Source organism: Hermetia illucens, chromosome 4, assembly GCF_905115235.1.
Source record: "Hermetia illucens chromosome 4, iHerIll2.2.curated.20191125, whole genome shotgun sequence".
NCBI classification, from domain to species: domain Eukaryota; kingdom Metazoa; phylum Arthropoda; class Insecta; order Diptera; family Stratiomyidae; genus Hermetia; species Hermetia illucens.
This window is the reverse complement of record NC_051852.1, coordinates 38,059,167-38,078,472: the sequence shown is the minus strand read 5'-3', so window position 1 is coordinate 38,078,472 and position 19,306 is coordinate 38,059,167. Positions and strand designations below refer to the sequence as shown.

The following is a 19,306-nucleotide window of genomic DNA, read 5'->3' as shown; positions in this document are numbered from 1 at the left end:
ATGAGAAGAAAAGTCAATTATCAAATGCAAAAATCTGGAACCAACACTTGTCACCGAACATATTTTCATTAGCGCAGATTTGATTGCACTTGTTACTTCCCTAGTTGCACTCTGTATGACTAACTCTAGATTGCGGAAACCCCATCAAACATGTTTCTGGAACTCTGACTTTTAATCAAATGCTCTTATCAATAAAACAACAAGTGTAATGCGAACATCTTTTATGATAACCGTGAGTACGAGAGAATAAATGGTTGTTATCATTGTTATCTAATTTTCCATAAATTTAGAGAAAAATTAACGTGTTTTGAGTTATTTCATGAACGTTGCTGATTTCAGTTATGCCTCAGAGTATGGCAGGTGAACTATGAGTTCTGCACAATATCTGTATTGCATAGTACGCGGCAGAATAATGTACTTAATACGAAGTTCGTCAAAATTGTGAATCTTGATTGAGTGTTCATTATGTGAAGAGATAAGCAAGGTTTCTAAAGACAAAAGTTTCACCGATTTTTGTTGGGAATAGTGATTAAGTGTGTGACAATAGAATTTTTTGTGTGTGACGAAATCAGTTTGAGGTGAGATACTAGATTGAAGTGTGCGGTAGTATCTAGACCATGGCTACGATGATATGGTCTTTAGTCGTACTTAGACAGTTAACCGAATCGAGGATTTTTGTCATCTCCAACATATTTTTTTCGAAAATTCAGTCCGTATTATGGTCAAAAGGTTACTCAAGCTTTTACCCAACAATCCTACAAAGAGTACAAGCAATTACTGCTGTTTATATAATGAAACATTGTTCTCATTTTGAGCTCCCTGTTAGGATGCTTTCAAATGATGTCCTATAACTCCTCTTCGTTTATTTAAAAACAATTTAAAAGATGAAATCAAATTAAATTCTCATCAATAAGAAATTAAGTGAGCAAATATACCAAAGGATATGAGCATAAAGTTTCCGGTGTCCATTCCTTTTGCTACTTGGAATTTGTGAGATCTCATAGACTCCACTTGTCTTAACTTTGTGGTTGTCACCTACGTTGTAAGCCTACGGGGACCATGCTGAAATTTGGGTTGATGGTCAATTGACCGAATGTGCGAATGGTAATGGAGAATGTATACTCTTTCAATACTGCCGCAATAATTTTCCTCCGGTAGCTTCATGTGAAACGGATTAGAACTTTTCAAACAGATCATTATGAAATTTGCTTTTCCGCCTTGTTATTGACAGTTTTGATTGGTTTCATTGTGGTTCTTATGCTAGCCACGGTTTGTAAATCATATCGCGACATAGATTTTTTCACAGTGGGCGTGCTCGCATTCGGAAGGGAAACAAAATGTTGACACTGAACCCACTTGGATCGATTTGTCTAAAAATATTGCTGCGCTCGTTTTCTTAATTTGGGGAGAAGTGCTGTGTCCTCCTTTGACAACTTTCGTGAAAACGCGTGGCGGTTTGAAAATTCTACTCTTTCGAAAGATTTAATTAAGTCGGGAAAGGGAACGAATGGGGAGAGTAGGCGAGGGAAAGGTAGTCATACCATCATGGTAAAAATTGACTGGTCAACCTAACCCTGGAGGTGAACGAGTGTGCATAGCAAAAGAATAATAGTCTCCCACCTCCAGCACCGTTGTAGAATTTTGGCGATCGACCCTCCTTAAAAAGTCATGGTGCCCCAAAAAGAGACTATTTTCACATCTTTCGTAAGGCGATTATCGTCACGTTTGAAGGGACGGATGGAGTGAACCTCATGTATACTCTCCTTACCCTCGCTCTCCCCGAGGATGGGGTTTGCAAATCAGATTTTACTTTGAACGATTCTGCACGTGTCATTTGACAAAACTTCATGTGTGCTTCAATGGATGCGTGAGTCCCCACCAAAACTTGAATATTAAACAAATACGAGAATTTCCGCTAACCTACTGCGAGCGACATTTAGAAATAACGACGCTCGACCGCGCGCGTGGAGCTGTGCAGCGATTAAGAAGGAAAATCTACGACGAATCGCATCCTCAATTAATAGTTCTCCTGCTTCAAATATGCAGTGAGGCGCGATCCTTGAGGTTCCCTTCCTACCTCGGTATCATCAAGCTATTCAGGATGGTATTTAGGACGTTGATCGAACTCATTTTGTTATTAGCAATGACGCCCACCGTGATATAAGCCTGGGAGGGAACCTCAAAGTTTGCACTTCATTGTACATACATCTGAGGTAGGAGAACCATCGTTCTATGGCTCCAGGGGTGTAGTCGAGCCAGGTTTAACTCGTATTGATTTTTCATTAGACTCGCTCTAAGTCCTGCCCTAGATTTTTTTCAGGTTCCGTATCGACCATCTGTTTTCTTAAATCATTCGTCAAGAATTAAAGTGTTCGAATAACCCCCACATTTCCGAGCCTGTTCTGGGATTAAATTGGACTGTTAGCAAGAATGGGAACTTCGGATTTTTGTAAAGACTTTTTGGTTTGAATGGGTGATGATTTCTCACATTTTGGCTTCCTGGCTAACATGAGTGTGTATTGCAATTGCAAGGAGGCTTACACCAGGTGTCTATCTGAGTTCGTGATAAGTCTCCGCGTATACCCGCGTTCTTTGAAAATGCAACATTACTCGATATTCGGCACCGTTCCGTAGCTAGCTTACATTCATCGTCAAACCAGCCCTTCCGACTTTTGTTACGGCTGGGACCAAATATCTTTGTGGTCGTATCAATGATAACGTTCTTCAGGTGATTGTGAAGATCATTTGTTGATGCTTCATCTCCAGGATCTCTGTTGACTGCAGTTATTGCGGTATCCATTTCCCTCTTATAGGTGTTGCGAGGGGTTGTGTTGTGGATGGCTTCAGTATTCACTCTCACGTGATTGTCAGAGGGGAGTGTAGGTGGTGCCGTAATTCGAGCTCGGAGCACTATAGTGATCCGAGTCTATATTGACCCCCCTATAGGTTCTGACATTCATCAAGGCTGAGAGGTGGCGGCGTTCAATCTACACGTGGTCAATTTGGTTGAAAGTGGTCCCGTCTGAAGAGGCCCACTTATGTTTATGGACCGCTTTCCGCGCAAACCAGGTACTTCCAACAACCATTTCGTGTGACACTGTTAATTGAATGATCCACAGTCCGTTATCATTTGTATTTTGGTGTAAGTTATGGGGGCCAGCATATCGCTTGAATACGGGTTCCCTCCCTACTTGGCTGTTAAAATCCCCAAGTATGATTTTGATATCATATCTGGGACAGGTTTTGAGGATTCGTTCTACTGCCTCGTAGAAGGCATCCTTCTCCGACTCTGCAGTCTCCTCTGTAGGGGCGTGAACGTTAATGCACATTCCGAGCACATGGTTTACTGGATGGCCACTAAAATATATGGTGTAGCGACTCTTCTACAGGAAACCAATCCCTCTCCAACGCATCTCCTGTAACGCTGTTACATCAGCCCTATATTGGTACAGGGTATCGGCTAGCTGCTCAGCAGCTTTATCTCTGTACAGGGACCGCACGTTCCATGAGAGAATGCGTTCGTTACAAATACTATATCACCAACGCTATAGTCACTAATCTTGCTCCTTTCAAGGCTATGGTGTCTTCTGTGAAATCAATGATTAAAACAGCGCGAAGGCGGTACGGTAATTTCAATCCATTTTGGTCCTTTGTTTTACTTTGTTTTGTTTTACTTCGCTTTTGTGTTTATACCTTCGCTCCTGCCTCCTTTAGGCACTAGATACAGATTATTCTAAGTCGCTCTCTGTCCCTCTACTTGGATGAATTCCTCATTGATAAAGTTGATACCAATATCTTGCCTGGTCCACATGGGCTTCCTAACCTCTTTCTATGGCTCCGTCCCTGTTTAAATACTTTTCAACAAAGGTATTGAAAAATGCTACTTTCCTCGCTATTGGAAAGAAGGCCTTATTATCCCTACTCTTAAAAGCCATGTCCTTATCCTAACTATGAACTACCGATCGTCTAAATGGTAGCGGGCTGCATTTCAATCCATTTTATGTTCCCGCCGCACGGCTGCCATGGGCGGGACGGGACTGGATTTTCTTGATTTCTAATGGTTCTACATTCGCTGGTTCCATAGGGCAACGTCATGAACGAATGATCTGGAATGTGGTCTCATGCTGTTGTCAGTAGCTTGAAGGGTACCCGCATCGTTCCAACTCTGAACTAGCTACTCGATGTCAGCCTCTCGGTCGTATGTCAAGAAGACGCCATGCTTCTAAGCCAGGCAATCGAAAATTTCCTTTAGCTCGAAAAGTTTTCAGTAAGGCCATACTTTTCATAATTGTTTCCCGAGTAGATATCATTAATGGCATGAATCGCACCAATAGTGTCGTATGCTTCAACGAGTCTACGGCTATTGATATATTCGCTTATATAGTCCTTGTATGATACATATTCATATTAAATGGTTGTTGATTGCTCCTCTTCCACCAGCTCAATATAGTCATAATGTTCCATTATTACATTGATATCCTCAGCTTTTCAGGCAGCTGGTTGCTTCTAACTATCCACTTTTCGTTAGTCTGGTTATCTTAGCATCAGTTGGTCGCTTGTTTGTTTTGCGAGGTAAAAACAACGCGTTCTTTCTTGTGGAAGGAAGAAGGAGTGAAGCCTTCTTTTCGTGGATTTAAATTCTGACGATAACGATTCTGAGATAACCAACAGTTCTGGGAACATTTCAATCAGTTCCGTGTCCCTCAGATGATATCTTCCACCACACATCGTGATTTACCATGAGAAAGAGCACGGCTGTGTGCATCCCAAGAACTATTCTCAACCGGAGACCACATTCCTTCATGAAAGTGCTCTTGCACGCGTAAAAAGCTATAAAAGTCTTCTTAACACTCAGTTTTTAATTTAGCCTCCAATTAAACTTAGGAAGCAAGGTTACATTCAGATACTTTACTGTAGGAATGAAGGTTTGCCCATCTAGCGGCGAGAGTTGGAATTTCGGTACCCTTGTCTTCGCCGTAAATACGCCACCATCTTCACCCTACTCTGTCCAGTGCCGTAGAATTTCATCCTTGTCTCTCAACTAGAACATTGAATTAGCCTATCACACTTCTAATCCTATTCTGATTAGAGGTTTTTGATGACTTTGTTACTCACGTAGTTGAATGTTCCCTTTATATCAAGGAAGACTACTAAAGTATGCTGATGGTAGCATAATACTTTCTCCACTGTGCTAACCATCTTGTGAATAACAATTTCTGTGTATTTGCCTTTGAGGTAAGCGTGCTGAGATCTGGAGAAAGGCTCTGTGATTCTCCTTACGTGGATATACTGGATAACCACCAAGTAAGATTCTGGCTCTGAGCCATCCTCGCTGACGAGAAAGTTCGTCCGGATTAGCAGCTCCAAGGTCTTATCAGAAGATTTCGTCCAGGAGTCCTCCGACTTTATAAGAAAAAGTGGACTCCTGTGGTCCTTGGTTAAAATTTTACTGAATTTCGCAGAATCGTCACTACTTTTGATGTTCTGATTATAATGCAGTCAGGACCGCCTCCAGGCTGTCCTAATGACCAACATCTCATAATGCCTTGTATGACTGTCATTTATGTCTGTAGCAGAGCCCTGATCTTTGGCTCTAGTTCGTCTAGCGTGCGGATGTTACTATTCGGAGCCCCAGTAAATTTGTTCCGATAATCAGATAATTCCTTCCAATCAACTCCCTTGGAGTCCCTAAAAGGGTAGAAAACCTCTACAACGGGGTTCAGACTGAGAAGTATCCACATGTGATTCGAGGAAGATTATCCATCAAAAACTATCCAGTTTTCCACCTTGAAAGTTCCATTATCAAATAGAAGGGTGATATCAAGGACCTCCTTCATATCGTCACAATTTTCTTTTCTATTTAGTGCATTGTTTCTCTTACACCCCGATAGGTTTGTTGGCGTGTAGATTCTTCCTGGTGGAGATACATGCTCTACGGCTGTTTCGATCAGTGTCTCTTGAATCATGGTATAAACTCTAGTATTTGCTTGCGTAGAGGAACTGTTAGTTGCGGAAAATCGCGGCGTTGGCAGGGTTCAAGTTATCGTGGAAGTGGCCTCCGTTTATATTACTTCCAACCTCACTCTGTAGTTCCTAGTACCGTAGTGGAAAATTATAGCTGTTCATTTAGTGTCCCTCCTGCATGATCATAACCCAGCCATCCAGGGGGATCTTGGGGTTTCTATGGCGCATGCAGATCTTTGGTAGCAAGATGCGAGCAACAAATCTCCTCCACAGTTTAACCTATTTCTTCTGCGAGTATAAAGCATCAGCATTATAAGTTATTTGCAACATCGTGCGCTGTTCGAACGTTAGGTGCCATTCTTTCTTCTTTTGCAGTAATGCACATTAGAGACGTCACTGGTCATAAGGGCACTGATGAGCGTTTCAATTTTTTTAATAATCAGCCTTACGCCGATGCAATTGAACCCGGAAGTAAGAATCTATTAAAATCCCTTCCTTTCAGTATCCATTATCGGAAAATGTGCAGAAACCTTATCTACGTTGCAGCTGTAATGACTAATTATCTTAGAAATTAGCTCCTAGTATGACATATAACTTTGATTAGCTTCAAACACTTTCACTTTATAATAACCTAACGGTAAACATATGTAATCATAACTTTTATCTTTTCAGTGTGCAACGATATAAAATTAATAACATCAGTGAAACATAATTCAAAATGTTATCAACGTTTGCATCCGTTCGGCCTTATATAAAGTTTCGCTACGACAACGTCCTCATTGATAACATTGCATTCAAATTGCATTATCGATGGACTTTCTCAATATTGATAGCGTGCACGATACTTGTTTCAGCAAGGTAGGTTGAAACTGCAAATCCTTTCCATTATATATCTTACGTATGTGTGTACATAACGTATTCCTTATGCAATCCATTTTTATTTTCTTTTGTGTTCCAGGCAGTACATTGGATCGCATATTGAATGCATTTCAGAAGGTGCAATTCCTACTCGGGTCATAAATACTTTCTGCTTTTTTACGCCAACGTATACAATTGTAAGTTGAGGGAGTACTTTTATGTTGTATTTTTTAGCCACAATTTCTAATTCCAAAATGGAAAAATCTATCCCAATCAATATTTACATAATGAATACAAGGAATTTCTAAACAGGTAAACCATCTGAATGAAACGGCTCTAAACGCTGGAGCTGTTCCACATCCCGGAATTGGGCCAGACACATTTGGCAAGGATTCAATCAAAAGGCACGCCTACTACCAATGGGTTCCATTTGTATTATTCGCGCAGGCAATTTGCTTCTACCTGCCTCATGCTCTATGGAAACACCTCGAAGGTAAGGGAACCAATGAATATATGTACATACGTAAATACTAACCAACGTAGCTATTTTTTCAATTGAGTATATGTTAACATTGATCATCAAATGCTTCTACTCGTCCTTTTGTCCTTGTTCATTAATTTATTGCTATTTCTTGAATTCACCACAAAAGAGTATTGTGTTAGTTGTGAATGCTTTGAAAATTTGCACATACAACTCTGGTCTTTAACAAAATGTTTTTTTTTTCAAATCTTGAATGCTCCTTTATACAATAGGAATATTTATTAAATGTTTGTATCATATTTCTCCTGGTCAACATTTCATAAGAACATCATAATTCAGCGTAAGGCACTTAAAAATTCTTGGTCCGGCACTTTTGAGATTTACCGTGCCTCCCGGGCATGGCATTTCAATTTAATTAATTTACATATTCAACTGAGTATCTATTAGTTGAGAATATAAACTGTAGATTGTTTAAGATTATTGACTCCACTCTCGTTTCTTCTAAATCTGATTCAGAAGCTATTCTTCTTTTTTGATGGTGATGCAGATATTTATATTTATAACGACCACTTCAGATTTTTATTCAAATATATGCATATATGGTCAAAATGAATCTATAAAAAAAAAAGATGAAAACGCCAAACTGTTTTCACTTAATTTTTTGATTGGTCCTGCCCACGGGGAATGAAAATTAAATGTCATGATGTGAATATATTATTTTAATGCAAACTAGAAATTTTTATACAATTTTAGAGAATCAAAGGCTTGCATTCATTTTCTAACATATCATATCTACTATCTTCTGCCAATCTATCTTGGATAAAATTTATATGTACATCAGAAATTTCTATCCTATTGACACAGTTTTTAAATTGTTAATATCTCGCGGAGAAAGTCCATATTCCATATTCATGAATCCATAGTAAAGTTATAGTAGAGTAGATTCAAAAATCACCAAGATAAGAGTAGGGGGGGGGGGGGACTTGCTAGCATAGAAACCCGTGGGGGATGCTAACATACTACTCCCATCTGTCAAATGTAAAACACTACATTGGAATTCAACAAGTTGGTAGGTTTCAAAAAAATTATTTTGGATATGGCCAGGAACTATTACACAGCATTTCGTTCAACGAGGTCTCGGAGGACGTTTTATGGGACGCATTGAATACGACACGAACTTTCGTAGTTGTGCTGTCCTCTCTAACCACAGCATGATGTGGCAAGTAGTATGAGTGTCTGCAAAAAATTTCTGCGGACGGGACCTCGCTCATATGTCCCAATTCCAGATATTCCTTTAGGAATGCATTGTACTGCGCTTTGAGCTCTGGATTCCGTTCGAGTTTTGTCTCTGTCTGGCGGAGGCGTATGACAGCGTCTTTCACTGACGGATGCAGCATGATCGAGGGGTTCATGTCAGGCTTAATCGGCAGTCTGACTATGTATCGGCCTGACGTTGGATCCCTCTTAGTAGTTCGGATGAACTGCCTCTCGCAGTCTGCTTCCTCTTGGATGAGGATTCGCTCTTGTGGTAACTCATCCTGTTCCCATAATTTTCGTATGTCAGCATCTAGCTGTTCGATGCTAACCATACTGATGGAAGGTTCTGCTTCTCGTGTTACTTGGTTGGCAGGCCCGGACAGGATCCAACCGATTTTGGTTTTTTGAGCCAAAACTTTGGTATGCTTTATCCGGATTACCAATAAATCGCCATAAACGTCAGCACCCAGGAGGACGTCGATCTTCCCCGGAATGTGATACGATGGGTCAGCTAAATCCTCCTGTCTCAATTCAGCTATCTTACATCTTGGGGACTGGGGAATCTTGTCCATTATATGTGTTACTACGACAAGAGATAAGTTGGAACATCTTGTCGACCATTTCTCTTTGCATTGAGCAGATATCGCTCCCTTGCTGCTCGTTGAATGACTCCCGATGCCGCTGATTGTCAGGTTTGTCGCTCGACGTGGTAGCCGTAAGAGTTGCGCCGCAGCTTCACTGATGAACGAACGCTGGGAACCTTGATCGACCAATGCACGCAAAAGGATGAATGTGGCTTGGCTGTCCTTTACTAGAATCCTTGCTGTAGCCAATAGAACAGCCGTAAAGTCGACGCCACTGTTGATAGCATTCAGCGATGAGACTTGTTGTTGTGGATTCGGCAAAGTTGAAGGTGGAGCTCTATTCGACGATGATTGGTGTAACATTGAGTTATGCTTTTTTCCACACAGTTTGCACCTTTTGCGTGATGGGCAGTTCCTGGCTGCATGAGCCTCATGCAAGCGATTGTAGCACAGCCGCAAAGATGCTACCAGCTCTCGTCGTTTGGCTATGTCCGAGTTAAGAAATGTGTCGCATTGGGAAATTTGATGATCGCCCTGGCATACTCGGCAGACGGCTCCCGTTGCTTGTGCTGAGTGTGCCCCTACTCTCACCGTCTTGCGTTGGGTAATCTGCACTGCTTCCAGTATTGTGAACCGTTGATGCAAGAAGGTCGTGAATTGTGGCAAAGATGGTATCTCGTTCGAAGAACCAATAAATTTCTGCCATTCACAATTACTTTCAGTGTCCAATTTTTGTTGTAGGATGTAAACCATGATTAAACCGACTAAATCTGCCCCTAATAATTCAGTATTGGCATGGAATTGCTCGGTCGTGTCCAATATGCGCTTAATACATATCGCACTAGCTGGAGTGCTCGTCGGTAAATTCCATATGCCCTTCATGTAGGCATTCCCGGTGGCCCTCTTGTTATCGTATCGTTCCTTCAGTAACTTCCATGCTGCCGCATAATTATTCTCTGTTAGAGTGAGGTGGCGGATCAATTGTTCTGCCTCGCCGTTGACCGACGCACGGAGATATTGAAGCTTCTACACACCTTTTAACTTGTTGTTGTCGTGCACCATGACCTTGAATAAGTCATAGAATGCTGCCCACTGAGTGTAGTCGCCGCCGTAGCTGGGTATTTTAATCCTTTCCAGCCTCACTACGTTTTCGCCTGCATCTGGAGCCTCTTGAACTGCTGGACGTTGACTCCTCTCCGCAGCTATGTAACTGGCAATGTTTTGACGGAATACCACCGAACATTCGCCCCAGGCATCCTCGACCTCCTCGTACTCTTTCATATACTGCGCAAGCAGTGCGGCATCTTGAGCCCTCACGGCCTTCACCCTGCCGTGCAAGGCTTCGCAGTTCGCCCATTCTCGCTTTAGCGTCTCCTCTCGAAATTGAAAATATTGTAGGTTGTATCTCGTCCCCGAATCCTTCTTGAAGTTCCGAATCAGACGAAGAACCTCCTCCAGATTGTGTCATTGTTCGCTGACTATGTTTGTTGTGGATGATGAACCTCTTTGCTCTGCCTGTCCCGGAGCCATTGTAGTATGCGGTAGTATCGACGAATAACTGAATGTGTAGGATATCTGAAACTATTGGCTCGACCAGATATCCGGCTCGAAGGACCATGTACAAACGGGCAGATAGCAATCCCTAAATTGCTATCTATATCAACAATTCTTAAATTGTTGATGACTGCCGGGATAGGTACAATAATCCTTAAATTATTGTACACCGAAAGAAGCAAGAAGAAAATACACTGCTTTCCGCTTTGCTTTGGCTTCTGGCGCTCTTCATTCTTATTCCTTTGTTTTATACAAAAAATCTTATAACTAAGCAATTTACAATTTGCATATTATGTATACATGACCTATTCATTCATTCTAGCAAAAGCGCATGTTCAGCATTTTTTTTGAACTGCTATTACGTTGCAATAATTAATATTGTAATTGATTTGTGCGAAGGTAGATCATGGTGTCGATGCACTTATTATTTAGCTTACTGCTTACATAGTTATTCTTGTGTGATTCGAACATATTGAGTAACATAAGTCTATTCAAATGGAAAGCGCATGGTTAAGCCTGGAGATAGAAAATTCAGGTTTGGCAGGGGATCAGATCGGTAACAAGATGTAGTATTAGTACTCATGGATCAGCAACTCAGTTGAGGACTTTGGTGAATTAAGAAAGTGTTCCATTGAATTCAATTTGCCGAAGTGCACCCTAGTTTCATGTACTAAAATCATGTAAGAAATTTTGAATTATCTGGACCAAAGGAAGCAAATGGCTTGTGTGATATCCTCCTGCTCCTGAATATATTCATCTATATTGAGTTCTTTTGTGGCTCTGTAAGTAATTGCAGAGAGAACGAGAATCTACGTTATGTTAACACCCTACCCCTAACACGAAAAATGTGTATTGCCAGAGAAAAGGAATTGAATCTAATGGAACGATGCAGACGGAGCTTGGCGAAAAGGACAAATATGAGGAGGTTGTAATAAGAGGTAATCATCATCTCCAAATGATCTGAAAGTTCATAAGTTGATATTCACGAAAGGTTGAAGACGGGTCAAGGACTTATCATCTGAGGAAAAATTTTAGCAGCACCAGACAGTCTTAGAAAGGGAACTCTACGTCAGACCTGAATCCAAGGATATGATTACTAAACCACCACCAAATTCTTAGTACAAAAAGAAAATATAAAAACTAGCAAAAACGCGATAATGAGCCAGTCGCTGGCGACTTTACTAGAGGCTTAGGGACACAGCTGGTAGTTACCATAAAAGGGTAGTGAGGGGGCTATGAAAAAAACTTTTTGAAAATACAGCTCCAGGTTTGGATGGCATTTTCAACAAAGCTTTGGGACCGGCACTGAAGACTACGCCCCATTCGGGAACACCTTTGGGGCGTGGAAGATATTCCTTATTGATGATGAAAAAAGGAGGAGGAAAGAGATGAAAAAAGCAAAAATCGGTTATCTAGGGTCGCCCCGCTCGATCTGAATGTTGTGTGAGAAAGAGTCTTTTAAAACGGACTGTTACTCATCTTCAGAAAGGACAATGACTTGTTCGAGCTGGAGTATGGGCATGAACGGCCTCGGCCTACTATACTTGCAATAAGTTTGTTGGCGAACATGGCAAAAAACACGGCGAATTCTGGCGGCTATTGTGTCATCTTGCCATTGGATGCCAAAAATCCTTTCAATTCCACCAACTTCAGCCGAATTGAAGGTGTATAAGCTGAAATGTCTGGTCTGGTATGTAACATATGAGGACATCGTAGAGTGCATCGACATAAGGGGAATGTAACGCATAATGGAGTAATTTTCTTTGTGATTTAATTTTTAATTTGTACCGTACGTGATGGCGAAAGTAATAGCGCTAAAGTCCTGGCTGGCCATGGCGCCCATACGCCACGCAATAAATCGGCAGGCTCTCCATCTATCTTCAGTTTGTTAGGGCGCTCGCTTGCTTGCTGAAGGTCAGCTCTCAATCCCTGATTTCAATCGTCTCAGACTATTGCCATTAACTCTTAGGACGAGGCCTCTTTCATCCCACTTCCATTTGAAAAAAAACACCCTGCATGTCGCGCCCTTGAGCCCATGTTTTAGATTTTCAATTTAGCTACCAGCTTTCCTCGACCGCGCACTCTCTTTCTAAGTTTGACGATGATCTTGATCGATTGTTCAAAAGGTTTCTTTCAGGGTTTTGGATCTGGACCAATGAACGGAAAATTTGAATTTTTTCAGTTATTGGCTTAAAGTCTATGACAAGGGGCCTAAATACCAAGCAATTTGATTTCTTAACCGCCAGAATGTTTATCGAAATTACGTGCAACAATTCTCGCTTTTGTGAACATTTCAAGATCAGATAGAATTTCCTTACTTTCGTGCCCGAGATTTTGTCTCTGGGGCTGGTGGCTATAGATTATTGCCAACAACAATTGGCAGCCCTTCGTTTATATATGAGGATACAAAACCTCCTGCTCGCTGTTATCATCGGTGGCGTTATCCAAAAAGTACCATGGAGAGGCAGCAATTCGATTTCGCCCGCCATTCAACGATTTACTCTAGTTGGATTTCCATCCTCAATAGAGTGGTTAACTGGTTTCACATTCTTAATGAATGCGACTAGCTTTCTTACGATTAATCTTAGGCCTGGAAATTGCTTGTCGAATTTCACTCACTATGAATTTGCTGCAAAGCCCAAATAACTCTCCCAAGGACGTAAAGGTACCAGTTAGAGGCTTGGATACCAATCCATGAATGCGATCAATTCCCTCTTAATTCTAGCAAAAAGCTACGTGGATTAGCTTTTTCGGGAGGTATGCTTGCCATAATGAACCTTCGCATCCTTTCTAGGGTCCTTTAGCAATAGATTTGCCAATTTTGTTAGTGCTTTTGGGATGAAGAAAGTTAGGCTTGTCGGTCGAATGCTTTTCTTGCCATTGCAGATGGTTTACCAAATTTGGGAACAAGTGCCATCTCCACGTTTGTACATATGGATTAATCCAAGATGGTATAAACTTTTAATATGCAGATCCAGGCCATCTTTTTCTCTAATAATAGAGCAGAAAGCATGTTATCTCGCTCAACAGATTTATGTGTATTCATCCACAGAGCGAGATAAATGTAAATTTAGCTCGTTCGAATGCCCCAATTTCAGATTCAAAAGCAAGTCCTTCCGTTAAGGACGATCTATTGCGGTTAACATTTCCTTCCAAATTTGTGAGTTCTGAGCCTACCTCCACTCTCCTAAGAATGACCCTTCTCCTGGTTTGGATATAATGGTAACCTACGGTAGTATTTCTTTTTTTCCATGTGCTATCTTTCTCCATACTATCCTCTTTCTGGGATCTACTCCTTTTCGTCGGAGTTGCGACTACGTGAGATTCGCTAACAGCTTCAGCCGCCCTCCTCACCGAATCCACTTTTTTGGGAGTTGGGCCCTTTTTCCGCTTCGGGGTTTGCTGCCTTTTTGATTTGTTCAACCGTTCATACAGTCTCTTTGCCGGTTTCTTCTCTCCTGGGTTTTAAATGAGCATCAATTGTGTTGGTGGCTTATTTTTCCGCCCAACATCTTCGCTCTTTCTTTATCCTGGCCCTTGCCGTATGTAAACCTGGTGCCTCTTATCATAGCCCTTACATTGTGCTGAATATTCCGCGCCTCGTTGCAGAGTTTCATGATTTTACTACCTCTTGCGATAAAGGTAACTTCCAATTAGTCGCTGCATTCCAGGTCACTCGGGTCGTTAGGCGTCATAGTATCCCGTTACACTCTCCTCCTTGGAAGTTCATCCGTTGGGATCTACGAGGAACCTCGCTCTTTTGAGTGTGTCCATCAATGGAACCAGCTCTACTCTCTCCCGTGCGCTTGTAACATTTGGTGCCACAAAACCCAAGGTCCCCACTACTAAGGCCGGTGGGATAGGTTCTGAGAACTTCACTTTTTGGACCACAGCTTTTGAGCCCTATTTCCCCTATTTTTGACACAATATCAGAAATGAGGTCATTTTGAAAAGTACTAATCGAGCCCACATGACCATATTCCTTCGCATGTATGAGGAGCCCCCTTCAAACTCAACACAGAATGGGGCCAGTCCTTCCATGTAAAGGGACACACAGATCACATGTTTTCACCAAATGGCAATCGGTTCAGCCGTTTTTGAGTAAATCGAGTGTAAAAGGCAGACAGACATTGAATTGATTTTAATAAGGTTTTGTTTTACACCAGACGGGGCGCCGAAGATGGCCAGGGGAAGGAAAAATAGCTACACTGGAGAATTGATAGTTTATAAGGCTTGATGAGCGCACCTCACTAACAGAAAGGATAATTGAGGATTCTACCTAAGCCATGAATGCAATTCAAGAAACCTATTACGTGAATCTTCTTAATTAGAAACGACGATGAGTGGACCCTACCCTTACTGCTTCCCCAGAACCTTGTTCTAACAAGAAAGCCATTTTCAACCTAAATCCGGAATAGAAGTTAAAATGATTCAACAACTACGCCGTGTGTTGTGTGACCTGTAAAGGTCGGACAAATTCGGCAGTCAGGGTTGCGCCAGTATAGTGGTAGCCCTTCGTATTCTACGGAGCATTAGCAGTTTTTTTGTTCAGTTATGCTTCGGAAATATGTTGCATTGTCACTGATAGCGAATAGGGAATAATCTGGAACATCATATAAACACCTATTATTTCAGATGGTCTGATTCGGACGGGTTCTTCTTATGTATGTATGAATGTGTAGTTCAAAGTCACGTAACATACCCCTAAAGCCCGCCTTCCAGATACAGATCGGTCTGTCAGTTACGCCTGAATAGTCCGCATTTGACCAACGCCTGTAATATGGGTGGGAAGCTCTGGCCTACCAGTTTCGACTCTTCATGTGGCCGAAGATCGAATGAAAAATGTTTCGGCCAACCGGCCAGGCATGTTTGTTAAGGCTGTAAGCGAGGATTTCTTGTTTGTTTAGGATATCCTCATAAATCTTCACATACAAAAATATCTCAAATTCTCGTCTCAAGGCCTTCCACGTTCAGAGTTGAACTAATAATGTTGCGTTTTTCCGGTACGTGGATGGTGTTTTCAGTTCAACTGGCGGTCGGGTGCGTTGTGAGCTCATTCGGCGCAACTGAAAGGCCGAACTGAACGTGGAACATGATGCTTGAAACAAAGTTCTCATAAATTTCCAGGACATTGAAGTTCGAGATTTTCTACATGAAATTGCTTCTCTCAATAATTGTCACAGTCACTTCTGGCAAAGGCAAAAAGCTCATCTTGCTCTACGCTGACGAATTTTCCTTTTTGCGGCAACGTGATATATTAGTTATATCTTCGAAGTGATGATGACTTTTGCAATTGGAAAATATCCATTTATAAGAAATTTTATTGTAGTTTCGGAAAATGGTATCAAATCTGGGATTAAATGATTGAAGGAGTGGGAAATTGCCTTAAGCTTTTTGACACTATTAACGAAAAACACTATAACTCTGTAAGAGTAAACGATAGACTGCCCATTCCATGGACCAATTTTCCTCAAAAACGTAGTATCACTCGACCATTAAAATTTCTTCCGTCGTAAACAGGACACCCTGTAGATTCCTAATAGCCCCCGAGGAAAAGGAAAAGAATGGGATCTGTCAGTATAGGGAAGTTCCCTGGCTGCATTGCTTGCGATTTTCAAAGTAGCTTGAACTTGACCTCCACTGTTCTGCGCCACGCAGATGAGGTTGTCATTGTGTAAATACGCGGAAGGCATACATAGGGTAAACCATATTAAGGGTAGGTCCAGGACTTCTTTTCTATAATATTGGAGATGTTTGGAGTTATATCTGTCCACAGAATGAGTTAGATGACTATGTAGCTCGTTCAAATGACAAAGTTCTGCACGCCAAGGGCCAGTCTATCAATTAAAGGCTATGATTGGGCATCAAGGGAAATGAAGTAAATTGCAAGCCAATGGTTTGCCAGTCTTTCAACGCTATTAATGTACTTGTCACCCCAGGCTTAACTGGCTATATTTTTATACCAATATTCGTTGCTTAAGTAGTTACCTTGCTTCACATCATCACGATTGGTAACATTTCCATTTTGAATTGTGTGTAGTACTGTCAAATTTAAAGCATATTATTTCATTCCTGTCATTGGTGTCCCCTCATTTCATTACTAAGTATCCTTTAGTTAGCTTGACTGCTCGTTCTTATTTCAATGCCTAGGATCAAGGATTTAATGATATTAACCCTTCAATTTTAGGTGGCACTATTCACGCACTTACCCGTGGCTTAAAAATGGTACAAATCTCAAAGTACATGCCAACGAGTGAGAAATTCGAAGTATGCGGTCGAAGCTTTCCAGCAAAGGACACCGTTGATAGCTCAGCTATAACAATCAAGACAACTTTCATTAATCGCCTTAAAGTTAACAAATATTGGGGATCATGGTTGATACTTTGCGAATTTCTGAACTTCCTCAACGTTCTTCTGCAAATTCGCTTCGCTGATCTGTTTCTGGCCGGACAGTTCCTTGGTCTGGGGCCGAAAGTGGTGCATGAGGATTGGAGTGGCATGGATGTGCTGGATATTGTTTTCCCAAAGGTGACGAAGTGCACATTTAGAAAATTCGGCCCTTCAGGGACTGTACAGGTGCACGATTCGTTGTGCATAATGGCCCTGAATGTGGTCAATGAGAAAATTTACACTTTCCTGTGGTTCTGGTTCATGTTTTTGTTGGCGGCCAGTACTTTGGCGTTGTTATGGCGATTGTTGACTCTTTTCTTGCATAGGTAGGTAAATATGGTTCGGCTTCCTTAAGCGAAGCCTGGATTTTTTCTACACGAAATGTCCAAATTTCGTAGGGTATTATTGGTCTAACAATGCTAATCACATGTGATTCACAGATCCTCTGCCTTCAATGACAAACTCTTTTCTTATGCTTGCGCTCGTCGCGTTGACCGTCAAGATATTGAAGTCGTAACACAAAACTGCTCTTACGCGAACTGGTTATTCCTGTACTATTTGGCCAAAAGTATGGATGATTACATTTTCCAACAGGTCTTGAAGCAACTGGCCGAAGAGTTCTGCAGGTGTGGTCGCCGAGAGAGGCAGGAAAATGATGCAAACCAGCAAACAGAACAGGACGAAGAAGGCGACTCATGGGAGAAACCAAAATCGATAGACAGTGTGGATAGTACTACTGCAGAACTGCTTTTTGGGAAGTCATAAAAAGATTATATAACATAGTCTGGACCCTTACTTAAAAATATATTTTTTTAGTCTATAAGGTGTGTCTCAATTACTTAATTATAAATATAACTTTGTATATTGTTTGCGTCTTTCATTAACATATGGCGAGACATATTATCATCAAGGAGACCTAGATCTGATCACTAACTTCATTCTCCAGATACCATAGCAGAATCGACCGATATTTTCATTTTGCATTGATTAAGTTGTACCTCACGTGGAAAAGCTACAATTGATTTATATCCATGTTCTAGGCATTGCGTCCAAGATCTTTCCATATTTTGTAAGACCAGCCTCGTTCTAACTTCATGAATTTTTCATAGATCGAATGCTTACTATTCTAAGGCAAATATCAGGCAGTACACGCGAATTACCAGAATAAATGAAAAACACCAGCAAAAACTCGTCGATTCCAAATGCTAATCACCAATTTGCACTGGAACGACCTGAATTAAGCCTTTCCCATTCATAATCGCAGCAAATGGGTAAAGTCAACCTGGCCCTGAGACATTGTACCGCGACGTTTACTGCTTGTCCGCTTCCAGCCAAGCAACATATTAAATTCACATGAATATGAGCTCGGTCTTAATTGAAAGGGTAATAAGTGGCTTTGTCGATTTCCAGGCACTTAACATAAGACGAGGAGTTAAATAGCAATCAATTGAGCATTTGCATGTCTAGGCTCTGGGCTACCAACGGGCACTTAGACGTAGATCAAAGCTGCTTAGAACAAAAGCTGCTCAGCACGGAGAAAACTATTTATAGGAACACATAACTCGTTTAATTGATGTTCCACGGGTAAGAACTAGTGGAATGCATGCACTATTAATGAGTTACATTTATTGATTAGAATTGAAGAAGGCTCATTTGAATGTAATATTCGATCAACCTTTGGTGTTAATTAAAACTCATATTTCTGAATTATAGGCGAGTTTCTCACAAGCTGTCTACTGGACTAATGTCATGCAAAAGTTAACATCTTATTTTCAATGATGTTTCATCTTAGGTTATTTATGATTATTTGCAAATTATCATTATTCAAAATTGAAATTTGCAATAAATATTGAGAAGTGATTGGAAGCCAACAAAATGAAAAAGCGAGTGTCAAAGTTAGCACATACACGTGTGCTTATAAGCTGAACTATAAAAGAAATCAGATGAAGATTTTCCTAAATAGTGCCAGGTATTTTAGAGAGGTTGAAGTCGTTAAACACAAAGAAAACGCGGTGCCTTGGATAAAGGCAATATACCATAATTATGTCTTATTAAGTAGTACAGAGCATTTAAGTTGAAAGATGGGTAGGTTCAAAACGTATCGCAGTCCGCAGGGGTTAGACGAAACCCAACTCCTACTTCCACTTTGCACGGGATTGCTCAAAAGCATCGCGTCGCGTAGTTGAATCAATCCTTAACTGTGAATCCTTCTGGTTCT

The 19,306-nt window shown here is 41.2% G+C and overlaps 1 protein-coding gene across 1 annotated transcript; it reads left to right on the top strand.

The window, feature by feature from the left end:
* The first annotated feature begins 322 nt into the window (after nt 1–322).
* Nucleotides 323–17,955, top strand: LOC119655642 (innexin inx7). Its single transcript, XM_038061619.1, has 6 exons — nt 323–578; nt 6,637–6,822; nt 6,923–7,019; nt 7,135–7,315; nt 16,886–17,414; nt 17,529–17,955. Exons 2-6 carry the CDS (start codon nt 6,683–6,685, stop codon nt 17,851–17,853), a joined length of 1,272 nt encoding a protein of 423 aa, XP_037917547.1. The 5' UTR covers nt 323–578; nt 6,637–6,682; the 3' UTR covers nt 17,854–17,955.
* The last annotated feature ends 1,351 nt before the right edge of the window (nt 17,956–19,306 follow it).